Source organism: Myodes glareolus, chromosome 20 (genome assembly GCF_982192425.1).
Source record: "Myodes glareolus chromosome 20, mMyoGla1.1, whole genome shotgun sequence".
NCBI lineage: Eukaryota > Metazoa > Chordata > Mammalia > Rodentia > Cricetidae > Myodes > Myodes glareolus.
Window position 1 is genome coordinate 29881891 of NC_142045.1, and position 21118 is coordinate 29903008.

The 21118-nt window shown below is 46.6% G+C and overlaps 1 protein-coding gene across 2 annotated transcripts; it reads left to right on the forward strand.

Moving 5' to 3' along the window:
- The first annotated feature begins 7883 nt into the window (after positions 1-7883).
- On the forward strand, positions 7884-16860 carry Ccna1 (cyclin A1). Of its 2 annotated transcripts, none has more exons than XM_087899505.1 (8): positions 7884-8129; positions 11505-11751; positions 11916-12040; positions 12515-12666; positions 13807-14011; positions 14948-15061; positions 16223-16356; positions 16601-16860. In XM_087899505.1, exons 1-8 carry the CDS (start codon positions 7965-7967, stop codon positions 16650-16652), a joined length of 1194 nt encoding a protein of 397 aa, XP_087755631.1. In that variant the 5' UTR covers positions 7884-7964; the 3' UTR covers positions 16653-16860. The 2 variants fall into 2 exon arrangements, with proteins under 2 accessions (XP_087755631.1, XP_087755630.1); XM_087899504.1 differs by having other exon boundaries at positions 7917-8129; positions 12515-12738.
- Positions 16861-21118: the final 4258 nt, after the last annotated feature.

Below are 21118 nucleotides of genomic sequence, written 5' to 3' on the forward strand. Positions count from 1 at the left end.
GACATTCACCACGGCCTAGCTGGTTTCAACCACAGGTGTGTAGCTGTTTCAATGCACACAAATTATTAAGTATAATATGCCACAGAAGTAACCTTAACTAAATAAATCATATAGTTTCTTGGTAGAGTCAGGAAAAGCATTTGACAAAGTTTAATATATTCTCATGACAGAAGTCCTGAGGAAATTAGGAGTAGAAAGAATATACATCAAATAATAAAGTCTACTTATGACAAACTGAAGCTAACATTTTACTAAATCAAGAGCATCTCCTAGAAAATCACAAGACAAGGGTGTCCAGGCTTCACCTTTGTTTACTATGGTGCTTGAAGTCTTAGCTAGAGCAGCTGGACGAGAGAAAGGCACAAAGGGAGAAAAATAGTGCAAGGAAGAAGTAAAATCATCTCTACTTGCAGATATATGATTATAAACTTAAGCGACCTATGGACACTACCAGAAAGATGTAGATGAGAACGCATGTTCAGTAAAGCGGCAGGGTGCATCGCATACAAAACTCAGTAGCCTTTCTACGTGTCAACAGTAAGCTTGTTGACAAAGTAATGAGGAAAAGCAACTCATTTGTGATACCTTCGAAAATTAAAAAGTTCCTAAGGATAAACCTAGCCGAGGAAGTGGGAACTCTGTACAGCAAATACTGAAGACACTTAAAATAAATTGAAAAAGACACCAGATTAAGGAAAGATCTTCCTTTCTCCTGGATTGGCAGACTTAACAGTGTGAAACGACTTCATGACTAAAGTCAATTTATCTGCAGACTCAGTGCAATTGCCATCAGAATTTCAATGACATTCCTCATAGAACCAGGAAAAAAAAAATCCTAAAATTTGCATGAAAATACAAAAGAGTATGGAAAGCTGAAACAACCCTGTGTAGAAACAGGAACAATAAATAGGAACAAATAATAAATATAAATAAGAAATAAGGTGACGTTATCAAAACATGTGATCTCAAGTTATACCACAGAGCCACAGTGACAAGGTATTAAGTACAAGAACAAACAAAAGCCATTTAGACCAATAAAACAGAATATAGGGCCTAGAAATAAACATACACAGCTATGACCACCAAATATTTGGCAAAGGTGTAAAAGACATACACTGAATAAAAGATAGCTAATCCAACAGTGCTGGCAAAATTGTATATCCACCTGCAAAAGAAAGAAGATATATTGATATCTCTCAAACTGCACAAAGATCATTTAGAAACTGATTGAAAATCTTAACTTCAGACATGGGATTAAAATCTAGACTATATGATGGACTGCGAAAATTATATGAACACAAAACAAAAATACCAGTCAATAAATGGGCAGATAAGCTGAGTAGACAGTTCTCAGAAAAAAAAAAACAAGAATGCACAGTAACATGCTTTACAAAAGTGTCCACTCCCTTGATACAACTTGACACACAAACATGCCACTATAGAACCATACCCTTTCCTGTCTTGCTTGAAGCCTGGATCTCATATCATTATCATAAAATAAAACACTGTATATGTTTTAAAATTTCAAATGATTTCGAAGTTCTTGAAAAATTCAGATCTCTTACTTGGAGGTGGTGGCGGACACCTTTAATCCCAGCACTCAGGAGGCACAGACAGGCAAATCTCTGTGAACTAGAGGCCAGCCTGGTTTACAAGACCTAGTTCCAGGACATCCAGGGCTGTTACACAGAGATATTACACAAAGAAATCCTGTCTCAAAAATCAAAAAAAAAACCATAAAAAATAAAAATTCAAGTCTCTTAACTATGGGTGTCTCCAAACTAAGTCAAATACTTTATTACTCCAAGAAGGAACCAGTGCACAGTCACAACCAGATCAAAGCAAAATCCAAATCCAACAGTGAAAATAACTTTGTAATCAGGGACTCACTTGTGATCTTCTGGGCATCTCTGCTTCTCTGCCGTGCATGTCAAGCAGCTTGTTTGGTAGGCTTGGGCTAGCTCTATTCTGCACCTGCCACTGTCCTTGATGGTCATTTCATGGTTCCTATGTCTCTAATAGTCTGGGGCCTTCAGTGCAACTGAGGCTTCACCAAGAGTCTCTTCAGACCTCTTCAGGGATTCCAACCTTGCCTCATGGTGGCAAGTGTCAACTTCTTTCTCTCCATGACTCCTTCAGTCTTGCAGCCTTCATGATGCTAACATTGGTACCACACAAGACACATCATTTGCCAAGCTGATGTGCATCCTTGCCCCCACACGTGACTGGATCACAGCTTCCGTGAGTTGACCCCGAGGGAGTGCCATCCCTAGAAGATTTCAACCCAACAATTCTGGTTTCCTGGTAATCACGGCTGACTTTTCAGGTGCAGCTGACTAGCATCTACTGTCCCAGTAAAGCAAAGCTTCCACTTCCAGACTCTTAAATACATCACATGAACCGCTATGGTAGTGTCTCTGAGGGATTCTGAAACTTCCAAGTCAAGACACCATCATCTTTAGTCCCCTCGGCATTATTTTCCAAACTCCCACAGACTTGGAGAAGCTCAGAGTTCTCAATGGCTTTCCAAGGCAAAAGCCTCCAAAATCTTCCCACAATCCTCTCCTTAGAACAACATGGCCAGATCTGTCGTAGAAAGATCCCACTCTCTGGTATCAATTTGTGACCTGGTTGGCTCTCTGCGACTATGATCCGACGCCGACCAAAGCCAGCTTGGGAAGGAGAGGGTTCATTTCATCGTATTCTTCCACGTCACAGTTGCTCATCACCGAGAAAGACTGGGACAGGAACTGTAGCAGAGGTCATGGAGAAAGGCTACTTGCTGGCTTGCTCTCAGGCTCACAGTCAGCTCGCTACCTGCCAGGACCACCTGCCCAGGGGTGGTGCTGCCCAGTGGGCTGAGCCGTCTTCCACCAACTAGCATCGAGAAATTACCACACAGATGTTCCCAGGGGCCAATCTGACAGAGGAAATGCCTCAGTGGGGGTTTCCTCTTCCCAGGTGTGTCTAATCTGTCTGCAGTTAGCAGATGTAGCCCGCAGAGCATCCTTCGCTACCAGGGAAATGCAAAGTAAAACCACCCTGAGAGACTGGATCTCACGTCAGGTAGAGTGTCTGTTACCCGGACAACAAGGGACAACAACAAGAGCAGTTGTGGGCATGTGGAGAGGAGACTCTTAGTCAGTGCTGGTGAGAGTGTAACTGGTGCAGCCACTGCGGAAATCGGGAGGGAGGTTCATTAGAAAAGACTGAAAATTACCCTATGACTCAGCTATAGTAATACTGGTTGTCTACCCGAGGGGCTCCACATCTTACCGTGGAGATTCTCGCCCAGGCGTGTTCACTGCGGCTCACGTGGGATACGCGTCGGCCCATGTGTTTATCAACCAATGAATGACTGATGGGAATGTGGTGCTATATCCGGATTTCATTCTTCTGTTGAAACAGAGAAATTAGGAAAATGGAAGGATCCGGAAATTATTATAGTAAGTGAGGCAACACAGACTCAGAACACTGCAGTTCTCTCTTAAATGTGAATCGTGTGTGTGTGTGTGTGTGTGTGTGTGTGTGTGTGTGTGTAGACTAGAGAGAGGGCAGGAGGGATGGCTCAGTGGTTAAGGGCCCTGGATATTCTTCCAGAGGACCTGGGTTTGATTCCCAACACTCACGCGATGACTCATAACTGCCTATAACCCTTGTTCTATCTAGTGGGTTTTATGTCCTCTCTTTTGGCCTCATGGGCACCAGGTATGCACATGGTACACAGACGTACATACCTGCAGGTGTAGGTGGACTTTTACTCAGCTTACATGTAGGCAAAATGCTCACACATGTAAAAGTAAAATCTCCCTCTTTATTTTTTTTTTTTTAAAGACAGAAAGGAGATGAAAAGGATGGAAAATGTTTTTGAGGAAGGGACCAGAGATAGAATACCTGTGACATGATTAGAGAGAGGAGACTTCTTGAGGGGGGAAGCAAAAGATGAAAGGGGGAAACGTAAAGGGAGGAGGGAAGAGAAGACAGAAAGACCAATAGACAGAACTTACTATGAAACCGCCAGAATGGAACCCGCTACTTGTCAGACAAACAAAGAGGTTATGTTTAGTATTTACGTAGTGCTAAATATCATAGAGATCAAATAAAGTTGTATTTATAATTAAATATGCATTCTTTGTTCTTAATACATTACTAAATATACAAAGCATATAAAGGGCATTTTTATATTTTAACAACTATTTGAGTTCTAGTCCTAATTTCCCTTTAAAATCATGCAGTCTGTTAGCATTCCCTAAAGAGGAACCGGGCCAATAGAACGGATCTATATTATAAAGGGAATTTACTTACACAGTCGGGCTTAGGTAGCCAACAGAGGCTCCCTGCACACTGAGAATCTGTGAACCCCTGAAGCTGAATGCCTCAGCAGCTCCATTCCTGCACTGAAGGCCTGCAAGAATCCTGCAAAATCACGGCTCTTCAGTCCACATTAGAAGGTCCGAGAAGCTGGGTCATGATGTGGGAGAGGACAGCCCAGCAACAGTAGGAACAGCAATGGGACAAACATACAGGTCATCATCTGGAAGCCAGACTGGCAGCCCTGCTCCTTCCTGTTTTTTACATTCATTACTTCTTGTGTGTGTTCTTGTTTGTGGAGGTCAAAGGATCCACATAGTTCCCAGGAATCTGACTTAGGCTGTCAGCCCCTTTACCCAATGAGCCATCTCTTTAGGTTTCTTTGGACCTCTGTGGCGGTGTGTGTGTGGGGGGGGTCTCAGTTAGTACTTCCTGGAAATGCCCTCCCTCACTGTTATGGATGCAACCAATCACTGTCTAATTGGACATAGTTCTCTCCATAGGACCGAACTCCATCTGTGGAGCTATGAAGAAGTGACCATCACTGAGGGACTCCCAACTACATAGCTGTGGGTGGGGGTGTCATCTTCCATGCTGGATTGACCATTCAATGATATGGCTGGTGGGGGATCAAAAAAAAAAAAGCAGAATGAACTCACCATTTCACGGAGGCACCCCTGTCTGCCATTGGTGCCCTAACTGGGGAAGGATTTCACACAATCAAACCTTATGTGCCATGAAGTTACAAAGTATTTGATTTTTTTGTTCGTTTGTTTTGTTTAACATACACACAATCAGTTCACCTGATTAATTTAGAATCCAGTCAGAGGATTCTCAGTTTGCGGAAAACTGAAGCAGCACGGAAAGAAATCAGAAAATACAAAATAATATCCTTTGTCAAGCATGGCAAAGTGTGTGGAAAGAAAGGAGCCTAAACATAATGCTAACATTTTGTTTGAATTAAGGCTTGATCAGGTGCCAGCTACTCAAAAGAGTGATTTTTTTTTTTAACACAAAAGGCATATCTCATCTGAGGCCCCATTTAATTATTTCAATTATTTTCCTTTTCACTCATTCTTTGACGATTTCAATGTATTTTAGGTCATACTCAGCGCCCCCAATAGATTGGTGCTCCCCCTTCCCCCGCAACAACTTCTCTCATCTATGACAAGATAGCCTAATGACTCACTAGATTCTTAAGCTCCAGTCCTAGGAAGAAGGCGGATTGAAAAGAAGGCTCCGGGCTCCCGGAAGCAACCTCTCTCAATGTTTGCCACCAGGTCAAAGGGGACACAGAAAGTTCAAGCTTCCAGAACAAATCTTATTCCCTCCCAAGCCACTCCGGCTTTTGTCAGAAACTGCTACCAGGCTCTAGAGGGAGCTAGCTGAGACCTTCAGCCACTGAAGGAAACACAGTAGCCACCAGGACACCAGTCACATTGGCCTTTGCCTTCGCCAGGCCGAGCACCTTGCACATTGACTCCTTTGGTCCCGGATGGCCTCGGAACATCTGTTACAGCAATCAAGACGTTCCTGGACCCAGTATGTGTCTTCATATTCAAAGGCACAGGAACTAAATGATGCAACATATAGGAATTACTGTCATACTGAACAAAGAAATCTTGCCCTTCTGCATCCAGTGTGGATTGCCGGAATCCTTCGCGAAGGTCTTTTCACAAGCTACTTTGATGACTTTGAGTCCACATGTTTCCTGGGACCCTCTGCTTTGGCTAACACAGTTCACATCCGCTAACCTACTTTCTCTAGTGAACACAACAATTACTGACGACCTTTGACTGCAGGCTGACGACCTTTGCTTAAAGTTTGAACAACCTTCGGGACTGCTTTGAGAGTCTAGGGGTGGATTTTTGTTTTTAAGCAAAAGCAGGAACAGGATGTATATGTATACATAAATACACATCTCCTGATATACGTATATATCCTGAGTACGCGTAGGTGTGTGTATACACATTCATTATTTTTCAAACGAAGTTAACCAATTATGTAATTCAGTTTGCTGACTGCCTATAACCTCTGCAGGTGCCAGGATTTCCAAGATTCAAAAACTGCTTTGATTTTTCTGACCACTCTTTCTGGTTGAACGCCCCCAACCCCCAATCCTACCTACAGTCCTAGGACTGTCCCTTCACACGTGGCCAGGTCACCGGCCCAATGACCCCAGCTCGGAATCTCTCCTTGTGCCCCCTCAACACCCAAGCCCCAGCACCTCTCCGCGTTCCTTCCTTTTCCCGGTGCCAGTGGGTGCCCACGGGGAAGATCTCCCCGGGTAGCTGGGGCACCGCGAGTTACCCTACAGCCCCCAATCTCTCCCAGCTTTTCTTGCCAACTTAGGGAACCTCGCCATCCTGGTCGGTAGAGATATGGACCAGTCCGCCGCCGCCCGGGGTCGGGAGCCCCTGGGACAGGCGCCCTGGAGAAGGAGGTGAGGAAGGAGAGCGAGCCGCGCCCTCGGGCCGACCTGGAGGGCGCCACGGCCGCAGCCCGAGGGCCCCGCGTCGCTCTCCCGAGCCAGGGTTCTCGGGAGCAGGCCGCGCAGGAGACGTTGGCGGGAGGGGTTCGTGGCTGTTGGGAGAACCGGCTCCTGGGGAACAGTCCCTTTCAGGGTGGCCACCGCGGGCAGGCCGCCGTCCGCCCTCCCAGGGGACGCCGGCCAGAGGGGCGCGAGTGGCGACGTGCCGTGCGGTGCGCCCCACACGCCCAGCTTTGCGGCTCAGGAGCCCCGGGTTGCACGGTTGGCCGTGGCCCTGTAGCGTCCCCAGGGGCCGGGCATCAGCCGGCGGCGCTGCAGGTGAGCTGTCGCCAGGGCGATGAGGACCCGGGCGCACGCCCGCCGCGGTTGGCATGGAAGCGACTCGGAAGGACCCGGGCTGGTCGCTGATTGGCTAATTCAACAGACGCCGCTGGGTCCAAAGTGGCGAGCGCAGCAGCCCTAGCCGCTGGTGCCGGCGCCCCTGGAATCTCTCCACTCCGGGTCCCCCTCCCTCCACGCCAGGCCCCGCCCGTCCCGCCCCGGCCTGGGTGTTCTTGCTAATCGCCTCAGAAAGAGAAGAACCCAAGAGTCAGGGCCGGCTGGGGGTCCCAAGCAGGTTTGGGGGCCTTCCTCTGGGGAGAAACACCTGTTTGCCACTTGGGAAGGAGACCCACTTATCCCCAGAGAATCTGGATTTAGTCCGAGATCAGGGAAGGTGGGGAGAAAAATCAGGGATCCTAGGTTTAGCTGCCCTCTCCCCGCAAAAAAAAGAGTCAATGTGGGTTGAGAATCCCGATGTGGAATTGGGGCAATCTCTCTCTCTCTCTCTCTCTCTCTCTCTCTCTCTCTCTCTCTCTCTCTCTCTCTCTCCCTCCCTCCCTCCCTCTCTCTCTCTCATTGCAACCTTCAACCTTGGGATCAGAATAAAGTCTATTCGGCCAGTGTTTGGTTCTGAGGTAGTTGCTCAGTCGCTGATGCCTGTCGCTGTTGCTGACTCGGGAACCTTAATGTGTGTTGGGAAGTTGAGAAACTGGTGGTGACTCTGGGGATTGGCGTCCTCCCAGAGTTCTCAGCCTTCCTGGGTCCCCAGGTTGAGAGGGTTGACTAACTGTGTCTCCGTCTCTTTCCTGGATAGCAGCAGCAGGTTGTGGCTTGCTAGGCGATGCGTCGCCACAGCACCAAGAGTGGAGTCGCTCTGCCTCCAGTGGGCCAAGGTCCAGAGGCTTGTCAGATGCTCACTCGAGCTCCGCTCGGCCAGGATCCTCCACAGAGGACAGTGCTAGGGGTGCTGACTGAAAATGAGCAGTACAGGAGGACCTGTGGCCAGGTAATGACCCAGGAACAGTAAGAAAGACGCCATGGAGAAGTCCTGCCAGCGGCAGTATGCATGTATGAATGTGTGTGTGCGCGCGTACGTGTGTGTGTGTGTGTGTGTGTGTGTGTGTGTGTGTGTATCTTCCCCCAATATCAGGGAAATAGGTCTTAGGGATTGTTTGGGTTAAGCATGTGTTAAGTGACTTAAGGGCTAGTCAGAAAGGAGATCTGATTGCTCTGTAGCACTGGGGAATCTCTGGGCAGGAAAGGTGTGCACTATGAGCCAATCAAGGAAAAATCAATCAAGGAGAGCTGGTGCCGTGGACAGTGTCCAACGGAGACAGTGTGTGTACCAGGATGCCCTAGTTTCTGTTATAAAAGAAAAGTTGCATCCAGAGCAGATATCTCTACCACTACAGACAATGGGCACCAAGATGCTTCCTGTCTGCCATTGAAGACAGAAACAAAGTCAGACGTTTGGAGAGATTTGAACCTGCAACAGTGACTTTTAGAGACACAAAATAAAGTCTCCCTAAAGTCTGTCCTTAGATAAACCCTCACGATGGTACCTCATTTCTGTATTACAAGTCTGCAGAGCCCAGTGGTTGCAGGAGTTCAGTCCAGCACATGTGTGGGTTCTGAAGGGGATGTTAGAGATGTTCTTACCCCTCTCACATGCAACAGGAGAGACTCATTCAGAGCTCCCTCATCGACTGCCCCTTTGAGTCCTCTGCTCTTGGGTAGGACTGGATCCATTGGTGGCGGGGATCCCCACATGATCCTTTTAATGCTCTGGGTCAGGCTGAGTGAAAGGAGCTTTAACAGAACTTGTTCAGCGACGTTCACTTCTTTAAGCTTAATAGTCTGAGACCTGAAGTTATGAACTGGGAGTGGTGTTTACACTGAAAGTAAGTCCTTGTTGAAATTCAAACTCAGCTCTTGTGGTGCCTGGAGTCACCGCTTGGTGCCTCATCTACGCTCCACCCCCCTTCACCTTCTTTAGAGACCCACCTCCTGCCTGTTTCCCCATTCTTGTTTGTTTGTTTGTTTTGATTTGCATTTGGTATTTATTTACTTATTTATTTATTTATTTATTATGTATACAATATTCTGTCTGTGTGTATGCCTGCAGGCCAGAAGAGGGCACCAGACCCCATTACAGATGGTTGTGAGCCACCATGTGGTTGCTGGGAATTGAACTCAGGACCTTTGGAAGAGCAGGCAATGCTCTTAACCTCTGAGCCATCTCTCCAGCCCCTGCATTTGGTTTTAAAATAGTTTAATTACCGTATTACTATGTATGTACATGTGTGCATGTATGATGTGTGCCTGTAAACTGGCATGCCCCCACTTTCATGTGGAGATCAGAGGACAAGCTTAGAAGCTCCTTCTCTCCTTCCGGGGCTTGAACTCTAGTCTTGGTAGCAAGTGTCTTTGCCCCCGAGCCATCTTGTTGTCTCATCCCTTAATCGTCCATGGCTCATGCTCCTTCCAAATAAAGAATAAGAAGACTGTATCCTGTTTTTCCCAAAGGAATGCTGCAACCAGAACCTTTGTTCTCCTCTCCACTCCAGGGAGTGTGTGTGTTGGGGGGGAGGTCTAGCCCAAGCTGGCTTTGACCTGTTATTTAGCTCTAAATGACCTCAAATTCAGGATGCTCCAACATCATCCTCCCTGGAACTACAATTACATGTTTGCTTACTTTGGGCCAGCAGCTAGAATTCTTAACGCTTCCCTGCGCCATTTCTGTCCTATGTGCCGTATCTCATGGCCTCTTGGCTTTCAAGGTACCTATCCGACAACTCTTCTCTTTCTCCAATTTTTCTTCTCTTCTGGATCAAACTCATTCATGGTCATTGCTTCCCATCTCCAAATTCATCCAGTCACATGACCAGCTCGGTGCAGCTCCTGTCCCAGTTACAGCAAGATTTCATGGAAACTATCTCAGTGGGATAGGCATTCCACCAAGGTGACAATGTGGAATGGCACCTTCTCTGTGGGATTCCTGGTGTCTAGAAGAGTGATGGGCCTGGCCAGGCAAACCTAGTGGGTTTGCTGACTGGATGCTCTCTGTTTCTGGGTCTTCTCTTCCTCGTTTTGTTTCTTCCTTGGTGTGTTGATTGGCACACAAGTGGCCATTCCTTCTTCTTTGAAATCATTTCTTCTTGCTCAGCTTGGGGAACAGTGCTCTTTGCAGATGTTTATGCTACACCTTGCCTCTCCTCAGTGTTTTGCTGGTGGCACACAGACACACACAGACACACACAGACACACACAGACACACACACACACATACATACACAAATATACACACAGTGCCTGACATTTAGAAGATGCCCAGAAAATGCCTATTGAAGGAGAGAGAGAGAGAGAGAGAGAGAGAGAGAGAGAGAGAGAGAGAGAGAGAAAGAGAAAGAACAGAACTCAAACCCAGCAGTAATGTGCCATGAGTCAGGACTGGTTGTAACTTGTCTCTTGGGGTTTTTTTTTCTGGAATTTTATTACAAAATGTTTTTCTTACTGAACATAAGTTTATCTTGATCAGTGGAAGGTAAATTCGTGAAGTGACATATGAACTGGGAAGTGGTATCCAAAAAATAGATGCCCAAATTAAATATAAGCAAAATGTTCACTGCTGATGGTGTCGGCATCTGGAGACATCATAGCCTAACTCCTAGGCCTGCCCTGGCTTCCACACATGACTTTCCTTGGGCCACTGGTTGTGAGTGTTCACTATGACAAGGCCACCCTTGTTCCTGTTGTTCCTGCTGTAAGAATAAAGAAAAGAAACAATTTGAGAAAACTCCCCGAGAGTAATGTTGTTGTTATACAAAAGTATCTTTATACCATGTAAGAATATTTTACAGCACAGGGTTCCAAAGTCATGTTGTTTTCCTGAATAACAAGGCAGGAAATGGAAGCTTTATGGGCACTTTCAAGGGAAAGTTGGGTATTTAAGCAGTGGACTAGAGGAGCTCAGGATCTCAGGATCAGTAACTAAGGACCAAGGGTGATGCTGAGTTCTTGTACCATCCCGCAATGCTCTCAATGTAAAGGGAGATTTAACAGTTTTCCTCCTGAATACGGCAGCTGGTTTTCTAAGCGTATTGCAGCTCTTCTTCCTTCTCATAGTCATGACTTCTCTTTACTACACACATAAGGAAAATGACAAATTGTAGACAGAACTTTTCCCACAGGACAAATGTAAACAAAACAAAAAGGGAAGTCATACTTTCAGTAATCCAGTGTTTGGAATTAGATGGCCAGCTTTGATATTTCTACTTAGAATTTACTCTCCCTTTCCCAAGCTACTGGTTTGAGTAGCTCACAGTGGATGGTGACCAACAAGCGAGGTAACTGGGTTTTTGTTTGTTTGTTTGTTTTGAAGGAGATCACAACAGTCAGATGTTTTTCTGGTTCGGAAAATGTCTTCCCTGTGGCTGGAAAGAAAGTGCTCCCTGACCCTGGGGTCAACGAGCCAGCCAAGCATGGATTTGACATCTACATGGATGAACCTGAACAGGGGGACCGTGACGGCTGCCCAGGGAGAGAAGGGATAGTGTTTGAGGATGTGTACGAAGTAGACACAAGCATGCTTAAATCGGACCTCCACTTCCTGCTGGATTTCAACACAGGTAATCGTACTCCCCCAGGATGGCTGGTGCCCTCCGCCCACAGCCCTCTGCCACATTCCAGGAGAGCAGGAGGGAATGGCAGTATGCGCAGCTTCCTGTGCGGGTCAGTGGCTGTGATAAGCCTCTAATGAAATCGCTTACACGACCACGTCACACCTCTGCAGTTTCCCCAATGCTGGTCGACTCCAATGCCCATGCCCAGTCGGAGGAAGCGGCGGATTTTGGTTCAGACGTGATTAATGTAACAAAATATGCCGAAGAGATTCATCGCTACCTGCGAGAAGCTGAAGTGAGTTTCCCAACCTCGGGTTTGATCTTCAGACACTAAGCTCTGTCTTCATATTACAAGCTCTTGGTCATGGCCTCTAGCAAACGGCACCTATGTGAGATCTTTAAAACATAAGAAATCTAGAAAAGAAAAGAAAGAAAGAGAGGAAGAATGAGTCTGAGCCCAAGCCCAAGGGACACCCAACCTGATGTCATAATACTGAGTATCAAATGCATACATTCTCTCTATATGGTTTAAAGTATCTGTGTTAAGTACTCAGGAATCACACATACAATCTTTTCCCTCTTGCTCTATACCAGCTGGTTACATGACAAAACCAGAACCTCACATTTCTTCCTTATTGTGCGATAAAGATTTATTTGGCGGGGAGTCACAGTTCTCCTAGTCTCGATCTCTCCACAAAATAGGAAAGCTAGGGGAGTGGTGTCTTTGCTAGTGCAGCCATTTGAAGAACCACACTCTTTCCTCCACCAGGTAAGACACAGACCCAAGGCCCACTACATGAGGAAGCAGCCGGACATCACGGAGGGCATGCGCGCCATCCTGGTGGACTGGCTGGTGGAGGTTGGGGAAGAATATAAACTTCGCACAGAGACCCTGTACTTGGCTGTCAACTTCCTGGACAGGTTTCTTTCCTGCATGTCTGTTCTGAGAGGGAAGTTGCAGCTTGTCGGGACGGCGGCTATTCTCCTGGCTTCGTAAGCGCTCTCTCAGCCTGTGGATGCCACCCGTTAAAACGCTCCGTTTCTCCCCCTCCATGTATTGAAGGAATGCGGTGCCTGCAACTCAAATGATCTGTACTCTCTTGATAAGAGACTAGAATCTTTGCGACTTAACTGAGGCAGTGGATCTTGCCCACACACTTACTCCTCGGTTTGAATATTTGAAATGTGTGAAAAGGGATTCACTCTCATAATTGAAACAGTCATTGACTAGGATTAAGGATTGATTAAGATTGACTTGGCTGTTCTGCACTGTAGTCTCTTGGCTGAATTTCAGTACAAGCAAAAATTCTTTTGGGGAGGTTCTTGGTTCCATAAGTGCTTTGGTACTGATCTGACAAACAGCGCTAGTAATGTAGCACATTCATTTCATTCAGTGGGTGAATGTCCCGGTCAGTGACTCCTAACAACACCTCACTGAGTGGGGAAAGAGAGCTGGGTTGTGGCTAATGGGCTTAAGTGATCTGTTGCTGAATGGTAGCCTCTACTCTTCTGGCCTCAGATGTCTTAGTTGTTAATTGTAACTGAAAAAGCCAAAACAAAGCAAAAAACCCAGGTTCTTGTTTTTTAAAGAAAGCAGAACAGATGCAGAAGGACAGAATGACAGTAATGAAGCTATAGTGTTATTTTTCTCTTGCCTATTCAGCACGATTTGCTAATCAATGAAGTTGAATATGATCTTCGAACAAACAACCCCAAAGCTATGGGATTTTTTTCTTCTGTTGTTGGATTTAATCCTAGCATTCTTTATCACAAAGTGACCCACTATGTATTCAATCAACAGAGATCCAGCTGAAGTTGCGGTCCTTTAGACTCACCCTGGGTTTCACAGGCCCCAACCTGCCGGGACTCTCAGCAGTTAGTATAACATGTCCTTGTAATACTCTCTTCCTTGGGCTGAAAACAATAAGGTTCTCAGTAGGTTTAAAGCCCCAGACAGCTCTGTGGCAGTTCTGTGGAAATGGGAGTATGAAGTGAAGCAGCCTGCAAGGCCGTTACTGGGTGCTCCAGACTTTCTCCCTGGTAATTCTTTACTCTCCCCAGGAAATATGAAGAGATCTACCCGCCCGATGTGGACGAGTTTGTCTACATCACGGACGACACGTACACAAAGCGACAGCTTCTGCGGATGGAGCATCTGCTACTGAAAGTTCTAGCATTTGATTTGACCGTTCCAACCACCAACCAGTTTCTCCTCCAGTACTTACGACGGCAAGGAGTGTGCATCAGGACTGAGAACCTGGCTAAGGTACGCCGCGGGGGCCTTCCGGAGACTAAACGGCCTCCTTTCTCAGCCGTCCTGCATTTCTGCCTCCCAGCTTTCCATCTTTGTAGAGATGAAAGGCAATTCACTTTAAGAACATGACACTTGTTCACAGGACGTTACTGTTGACAGAACCTTGGTAGGTCACATTCACCTAGCTCTCCCAAGTACTGAAGATATTTAAGTTTGGCAACTGCCCTCTTGAGAGATACGGTCCACAGGCAGGCAGTGTCTTTTAATTTGGGAGCCAAGTAAATGCGGCTGTTTTGTTTGAATCTTACTCTAACTCACTAAGTAATGAAGCTTTATGAAGTTTGCATCTGTTTTGACTTAGAGACATTCAGCTGAAATGATTGACGTTCTGGTTAGGCCAATGAGCTTGCCAGTCACTTGGCATAGGCTATCTGTGATATGCATGCTGTGCAAAGAGTGATAAGGATGGCCACGTGAATTCGCCAGCGTACTTCTTCCGACGTGTCTCCAGTGGCAAGTTCTCAAGTGGAGCTCGAGAACTGCGTCAATTTGCCTGATAATTACTAGCTTTAATATGGCCATGTCTTTGCCCTATGACTGACAACTCTTCCTAATCCAGGTGCAAGGTCAACACTCCCTTATCTGATCACCATAAAGCCTGATCTACTAGCATGAGAAAAGAAAAGTCACTATCATATACGCTATGCGGGTGAGCTAGAATGTTGGGATATCACCACAACTCAAACATTAATCTGATGAAAGGCAGTCAGAGTAACTACTAAACTAGGAATTGCCTGGCTTGAGTTTTGGGCCCAGCACTGGGTTCTGATGGAAGGTAAACAGGGCACCAACTGATGACGCTGGCAATTCCAGGTTTACTGACATTTTAGTCCGATTTGACCTTGCTCAAATTCCTGACTCCACTGAGCCTTTCTCTCTTGTGCTTAGTATGTTGCAGAACTGAGCCTTCTCGAAGCTGACCCATTCTTGAAATATCTTCCTTCCTTGGTAGCTGCAGCGGCTTACTGCCTGGCAAACTATATTGTGAACAGGCACTTCTGGGTAATGTTCTTTCTTCCTCCCTGGGGGAATAAATTCACAGCTCTTAGAAAATCTGTTCGGCGTCTTTCAAGGTTCAGAATGGGCACACCTCTTACGAGGACAAGTTAGTTTCATGGTAACTGATTGCCGAGACAACAGACCACAGCTTGTTCCCGAGTATTCCATACCAGTTGTCATGGCTTTGACTCCATGGCTTTGCTCTGTGGGAAGCAGAGAAGGCTTGGTGTCAAGGAGATGTCAAGGAAGGCCTGGAAATCTCAGGGCCCACCAATATGCACAGGGGGCCCTTGAGGTTTAGCCATTCGCCATGTCAGTCAAAGTTGATCCTAGACAGTTGGGGTGCTGCACACCTCTAATACAAACACCTTTGAGGTGGAGGCAGGAGGATTATAAGTTCAAGGCCAGTGTGGGCCAGATAGGGAGACCGTCTCAATAAAATAAACATTACTAGCATTGATCTTCTGTAACAAAAAAAACCCTCCAAGTTCAGCAAGGACTGTTATAAGTTCAGAGATCATGGTTATTAGTTAGTGGTTCCTACCTCAGAAGGTGTCACGATCAGAAACAGATTCCTATATTTTGTTCAAGTCTCTCTGGGGTGAAAAAAGAAGTAAAGTATCTACTTTGTATCTACTAAATACTAAAATGTATTTGTGTGTGTGTGTGTGTGTGTGTGTGTGTGTGTGTGTGCGCGCGCGCGCGCGCATGTGTGCATAAGAGAGGCAGGGAGGGAGAGAGACAAGGAGAGGGAGAAAGGTGGGAGAGAGACAGGGGAGGAGAGGGCGATAGAGGGGAGAGAGAGCAAAAGGAGAAAGAGAGGTGGAGGTCAGAGGACATCTTTCAGGACACCACTTCTCTGTTCACCCATAGGTTGTCTTTTGATTAGGAATCTCTCACATTCTAGACAAATTCTTTAAGAACCAGTCCAAGTCCCACCCAGGAAGGAACAAGAAAAGTGAGCGTCACACATTGAGGATCACAGCTGTAGACTGGAGCAAACTTGACTGTTTTGTTCCTAGTCTAAGGTTTCTAAAGATCCTTTTAGATCCATGTGCACACTCACGGAGGCCTCAGTTCCCTTCACTTCCTAATCAGTTATGTTCAGATTTCTAACATCTGATAAAGTTACGTGAAACACAATTTTCCTTTTGTTTCAACTAGCCAGAAACGCTTGCTGCATTTACGGGCTATTCATTAAGTGAAATAGTGCCTTGTCTGAGTGAGCTGCACAAAGCCTGCCTCAGTATACCCCACCGACCTCAGCAAGCCATCAGGGAGAAGTACAAGACTTCAAAGTGAGTTGTGGGCGCTTCCCCCTCCTGGGTTTCTGGGTTGTTGTGGAGTCGGAACTGAAAACAGAATAAATTCTAGCCTCTCTTAGGCTGGAAAACAAGACGGCTTGCTAAACCAAGAAAAGGGATTTAGAGAGGTCTAGGGTCACAGTCTGCCAGAATTTGGCAGTTAGAGTTAGCTGGAGGCTTTCCGTTGCCTAGCCAGCAGCCGTGGCTCTGGGCTGACCGTGCCCTGCTCTCATTTCAGGTACCTGCACGTGTCTCTCATGGAGCCGCCTGTAGTTCTTCCCCTGCAGTGAGCGGCAGCGCTGAGGTCACCTCCAGAACACGACGACCACATCAGCAGCCTTGCTCCGAGCTGTTACCGGCTTCTGCAAGTTGAGTCGACAATGTCGGTTGTCGATGACATCCTGAATGTGTAAATGTTAGGTTCTCTTAGACGTTAGAGGTTCTTAATTTATATAGATATAGAAAAGCATTTTAAACAAATAAACAACTTGCTATGTAGCCATGTGTTAGGCCTATTTACTGGTTGGCCTAGCTGACACTCACGCCTGGACTCTTAGTTGTGAGCTGGACATGTGGGTGTCATGGCTGTTTCAACATTATTCCAAGCTTGTTATATGTGCGTCACATGCTTTACGGCTAAGTGCTTTGAGACAGCCAAGCCTTTCTTATCCTCTGAGGCTCTCTATAGACGGGTGAAGGAAGGAGGGAGGGGCCAGCTGAGATGGACCTGAGTCGCTGCTCTAAGTCCTAGCTTCCCTCTATAACCCTAGTCTGTAGGGCGGCAGACATCCAAGAGTCTCTTGGGTTCAAGCATCTCTTGGGGGCAGCAAGATATATATACGACCCACCCAGAGGTATCATACCCTTGGGTAAAGGGCTGCCACCCTGTCTCCTCCTTCTGGATTCTGGTAAGCACCAGGAGTGAGTTTCAATCACGGAAGATACTTGGGGCAATAGAAAAAAGCTAACCTCAGCACCAATGACACTTTTGGATAATGGATCCAGTACCTCTATATTTCCCTCGGGAGAAATCCATCCTCAACGTTGCTTGGGGATGGGGGGAGGGATGAGAATGAAAACGAATGAACCCTGCCAGCTGGCTTTCCTTACTTCCCTCTCTTATTCCATCTGGGCTGTAGCCTCTTACTGGCTGCTGCTCACGTTCAGACACACTCGGAAGTGTGCTTTCCCGACCTCCGTCTAGTCAAGTTGACAGTCAAGGGTCACTATTGCACTTACACGGATGAGGTTGCTCAGTTGCCAGAGGCTGCTTTTCAGCCCTGCACAGGTGAGAGTCTAGACTGGGGAAGTAATAGTGAGACAAAGGAGCAGTCTTTCTCCCCAAGACAGGAAGGACAAAGGAAATGAATTTGATCTCAAGGCTGTGTGGCGCTTGCTGGAGACCGAATGAACTTTCAAAATTAGTGCCATGAACCAGTGGGTTTGGGGGCACACGTGAGTCTTCATGGTTATATGCCCCATCTCTCAGGAGAAGCCTGCCTATCTCTGGACCAGCTCCAGGGCTCACTCCAGAAGGTTCTATAGGGAAAATATGGGAATGATATGATTTTTAGATACTATTTAAATAGGAAGGATTAGGTTCAGGGAAGTTTTAGGGGAAAATGAGAGTTCATGAAATGCACTACAAATTCTATAGGTTTTTAATCCCTAGTAAAATTTCATATCCAAAAATATAGCCACAAAATAAACCAAACACATTAGATAGATATATAAAGCTGTCAAAGAATCAAAAGGCCATACCAGGCATTTGGGAAGGTGTTTTAGGTGCTCACAAGCCACGGATAGGGGCAGTCATTCCCGAGTCGCCACCCTTTCAAGTTTTGATGGAGAAACCAGCGTGTCCTAAGGCATTTTGATATATAGGACATAGTCTCACAAGCAGGACCTGCATCAGAGTTAAATTCTTGGTACCAAGGACACTTAGTCTTCTTACCTCATTTAGGCATGATTGTTTTCCCCTCTCTGTGAGTAGACGCTGAGTTTCCCAGCCAGCTGACTGGGACCAGCACGTGACCCCTCTCTGTGGGGCACTGGGAGATTCTGAATTTTATCGTGTCTGCCCCTTTCAAGATTTAAAATGCGAGGTACTCCTCCATGGACCATTTCTTTCAGCTCTACCTGTTTGCACCACTGGCCACCTCCTCCCTGTGGTGTGTGTGTCTGAGCTGGACCTGGCCTTAGGAACACCGGGACCCCAGGTAGATCCGAACACAGGAGATTTTCTCGACTGGCACATTCTTGCTTTAGGATGCGTTGCTTCAAGGAGAAGCATTCTTGCAGAAATAGGGCATTCACTTTGAATCATTCTGCAAAGGATTTTTTTTCTAAATATGGATACAAAATGTGGTTTGAGTGTAGGCCCCACAGCCACACTGCAGGACGCAGAGGTCTGAAGGCATACCCTTCCTCTCTGCTATAAGCCGCTCATACACAACCCATTTCTATTCCTGCACACACACACCCACTGATTGCAAAGAATGGGCCCTCGGCAGCTCCGACTTCCTTTTCTTCTTCCTCTGTCCTAGCCCCGAAATACTTTATTTAAAAATAGCAGGAGAGTTGTCACCTGTGTGCCTCCCACCCGGCTTGTGTGTGAACAACAGTTATCTGCATGCCGCTCCTGTTATACCAGACTTTTGATTTGTTGAATTCTGTGTTGCTCAGGTCCTTACATGGAGTGTCTTCATACAAAGGCAACCATGAAGCTTCTTTAAAGTTGAATGGCTACTGCCGGTCACGCATGTCGTTCTGTAACTTTGGTGGGAAATTTTTTTAAAGAATTGGAGTCAAATAATAAAATCTTATGATCGTCTATCATCGCATGAGCATAGAGCATAGTTCTATGATTGACAAATCTATGATTTATTTGTTCTCATGGGCTTTCTTCATGCTTTTGCCCATTCAGCACTGCCCACTATTTACAGTGTAGGAGACTACGCAATGGTGCCTCTGTTCACCTCTCCAGGTTTCCTGGCCTGTCATGTCCAACAGACACACACTTACTCAAGGAAGTTGGTCATGGCCATGAGTGGAGAGGCCCTCGGCAAAGTGGGGCTCCTGAGAGAATGACAGGAGCCACATGTGTTGGGCACGTATCAGGAGTGAAATCCAAGATGGCGTGGATGATCCACATCGTTTCTTTTCTACACACTTCTGCCCTCTGTGTGTTTTGTATGAAATGGCAGAATGCAAGTGCACAGTCTTTGGCTGAAGAGTGTCCCAGCCAATACCACCCACCGGCTTTCTGTGCCAAGTGTCCTGAATGTGAGGCAGGGTGCCAGGGTGACAGAGCCCATGTAACGTCCTGACTCCAGGTAGAGCACGGTGTGTGAGGTAATAGGTGTCTTAGGGTTTCTATCACTGTGAAGAGACATCATGACCAAGGCAACTCTTATAAGGAAAGCATTTAATGGGGTCTGACGTTTCAGAGGTTAGTCCGTTGTCATCACAGTGAGGAGCATGGCAGCATGCAGGCAAATGTGGCGCTGGAGATGAGAGTTCTACATCGGGATCTATAGGTAGAGGAAGAAAGGAATTGGATCTAACTTGGGCTTTAAACCACCACAGTAGGTCTCTAAGATATGTGTTCACTCTGTCAGTGATTTTTCTTTATCTTAAAGGATGTCATTGAGCTTCGGCAGGGAGGTATAAGTTTCTACCATATCGACTGCTAGGCTTGACAAGCAATTTTGAGAAACAGAATGCTCAACGCTTAGCTAACCAGATTAAAGACGAGGGTAGGGGGGAGGCCAGAAGGAAAAGCATATGTGGAAGCCAGTGTAAGTGGCCAAGAGTTCTTAGGACACTGAGTCAAAACAGAGTGCGAATAGAATGTCCTACATGAATTAAAGTTTTCCAAGGCAGGCTTCCCCAGATGAGCTCATGGGTCCAGGCACTGACCCGGGTGGGTGCTGGTGCAGGCTCACACTACACCCACTTCCGTAATCATCTTCCATTTATTCTGCCTTGTCTCCTGCTAAGCATGGGTTGCTTATATCCATCAAATTGCTACTTATGATCTGCGCCAAATTGTCTGCCAACTGGAGGAGGAGAGAGATATTTATTCTGTTGTAAGCACAGTCGTTACTGTCTCCTCTGCCTGTTGTTTCAGCCATGTTTAGTCCTCATATTGACTGTGACTTTTCTGGACTATCAAGCACGGCCCGTGGGAAAGAGGAACAGCATCAATCCTTCACATCCTTCTGTGCATTCAAAGAAATCACTGACCCTTTCTCCCCTGTTAGTAAGCAAATGGAGACAGAGAAAACCAAAAGCTCCATTCCCAGGAGGGACCCTCCTGCTGGGCACACATGGGACATATTGTCCCTGCCTCTGAGTCACTGAGAGCGCCTTGTGATTGAATGGGTATGTGTAAGGTTACAGAGAACCTAAGCCTTAAAAGGAAGTGACCACCAAGCCCAGACCCAGGTACTGGAGACAGTACGTTGTGCACGCACATTCAAGTCTAGAGTGGCAGGCTGTGTTCTGTAACTACCAGCAGCAATGCTGTCTTCAGGCACACCTTTCCTTCTGCAAGCAGCTCAAGCCAGAGTTGGACTCAAAAACAAAAGAGAAGTGGCCTTCATGTGCCCCATGACTGCCCAGGATCAGCCTAAACTGGAGATCACTGGTGAAAACGTCTGGACCAGGTGCTGAGAGGAGGAAGCGGGCATGACCTGCGTTCGTCTAAACTCATCCCCGCTGGAAAGGATCTCAGCCCGACTCAGCCTGCAGT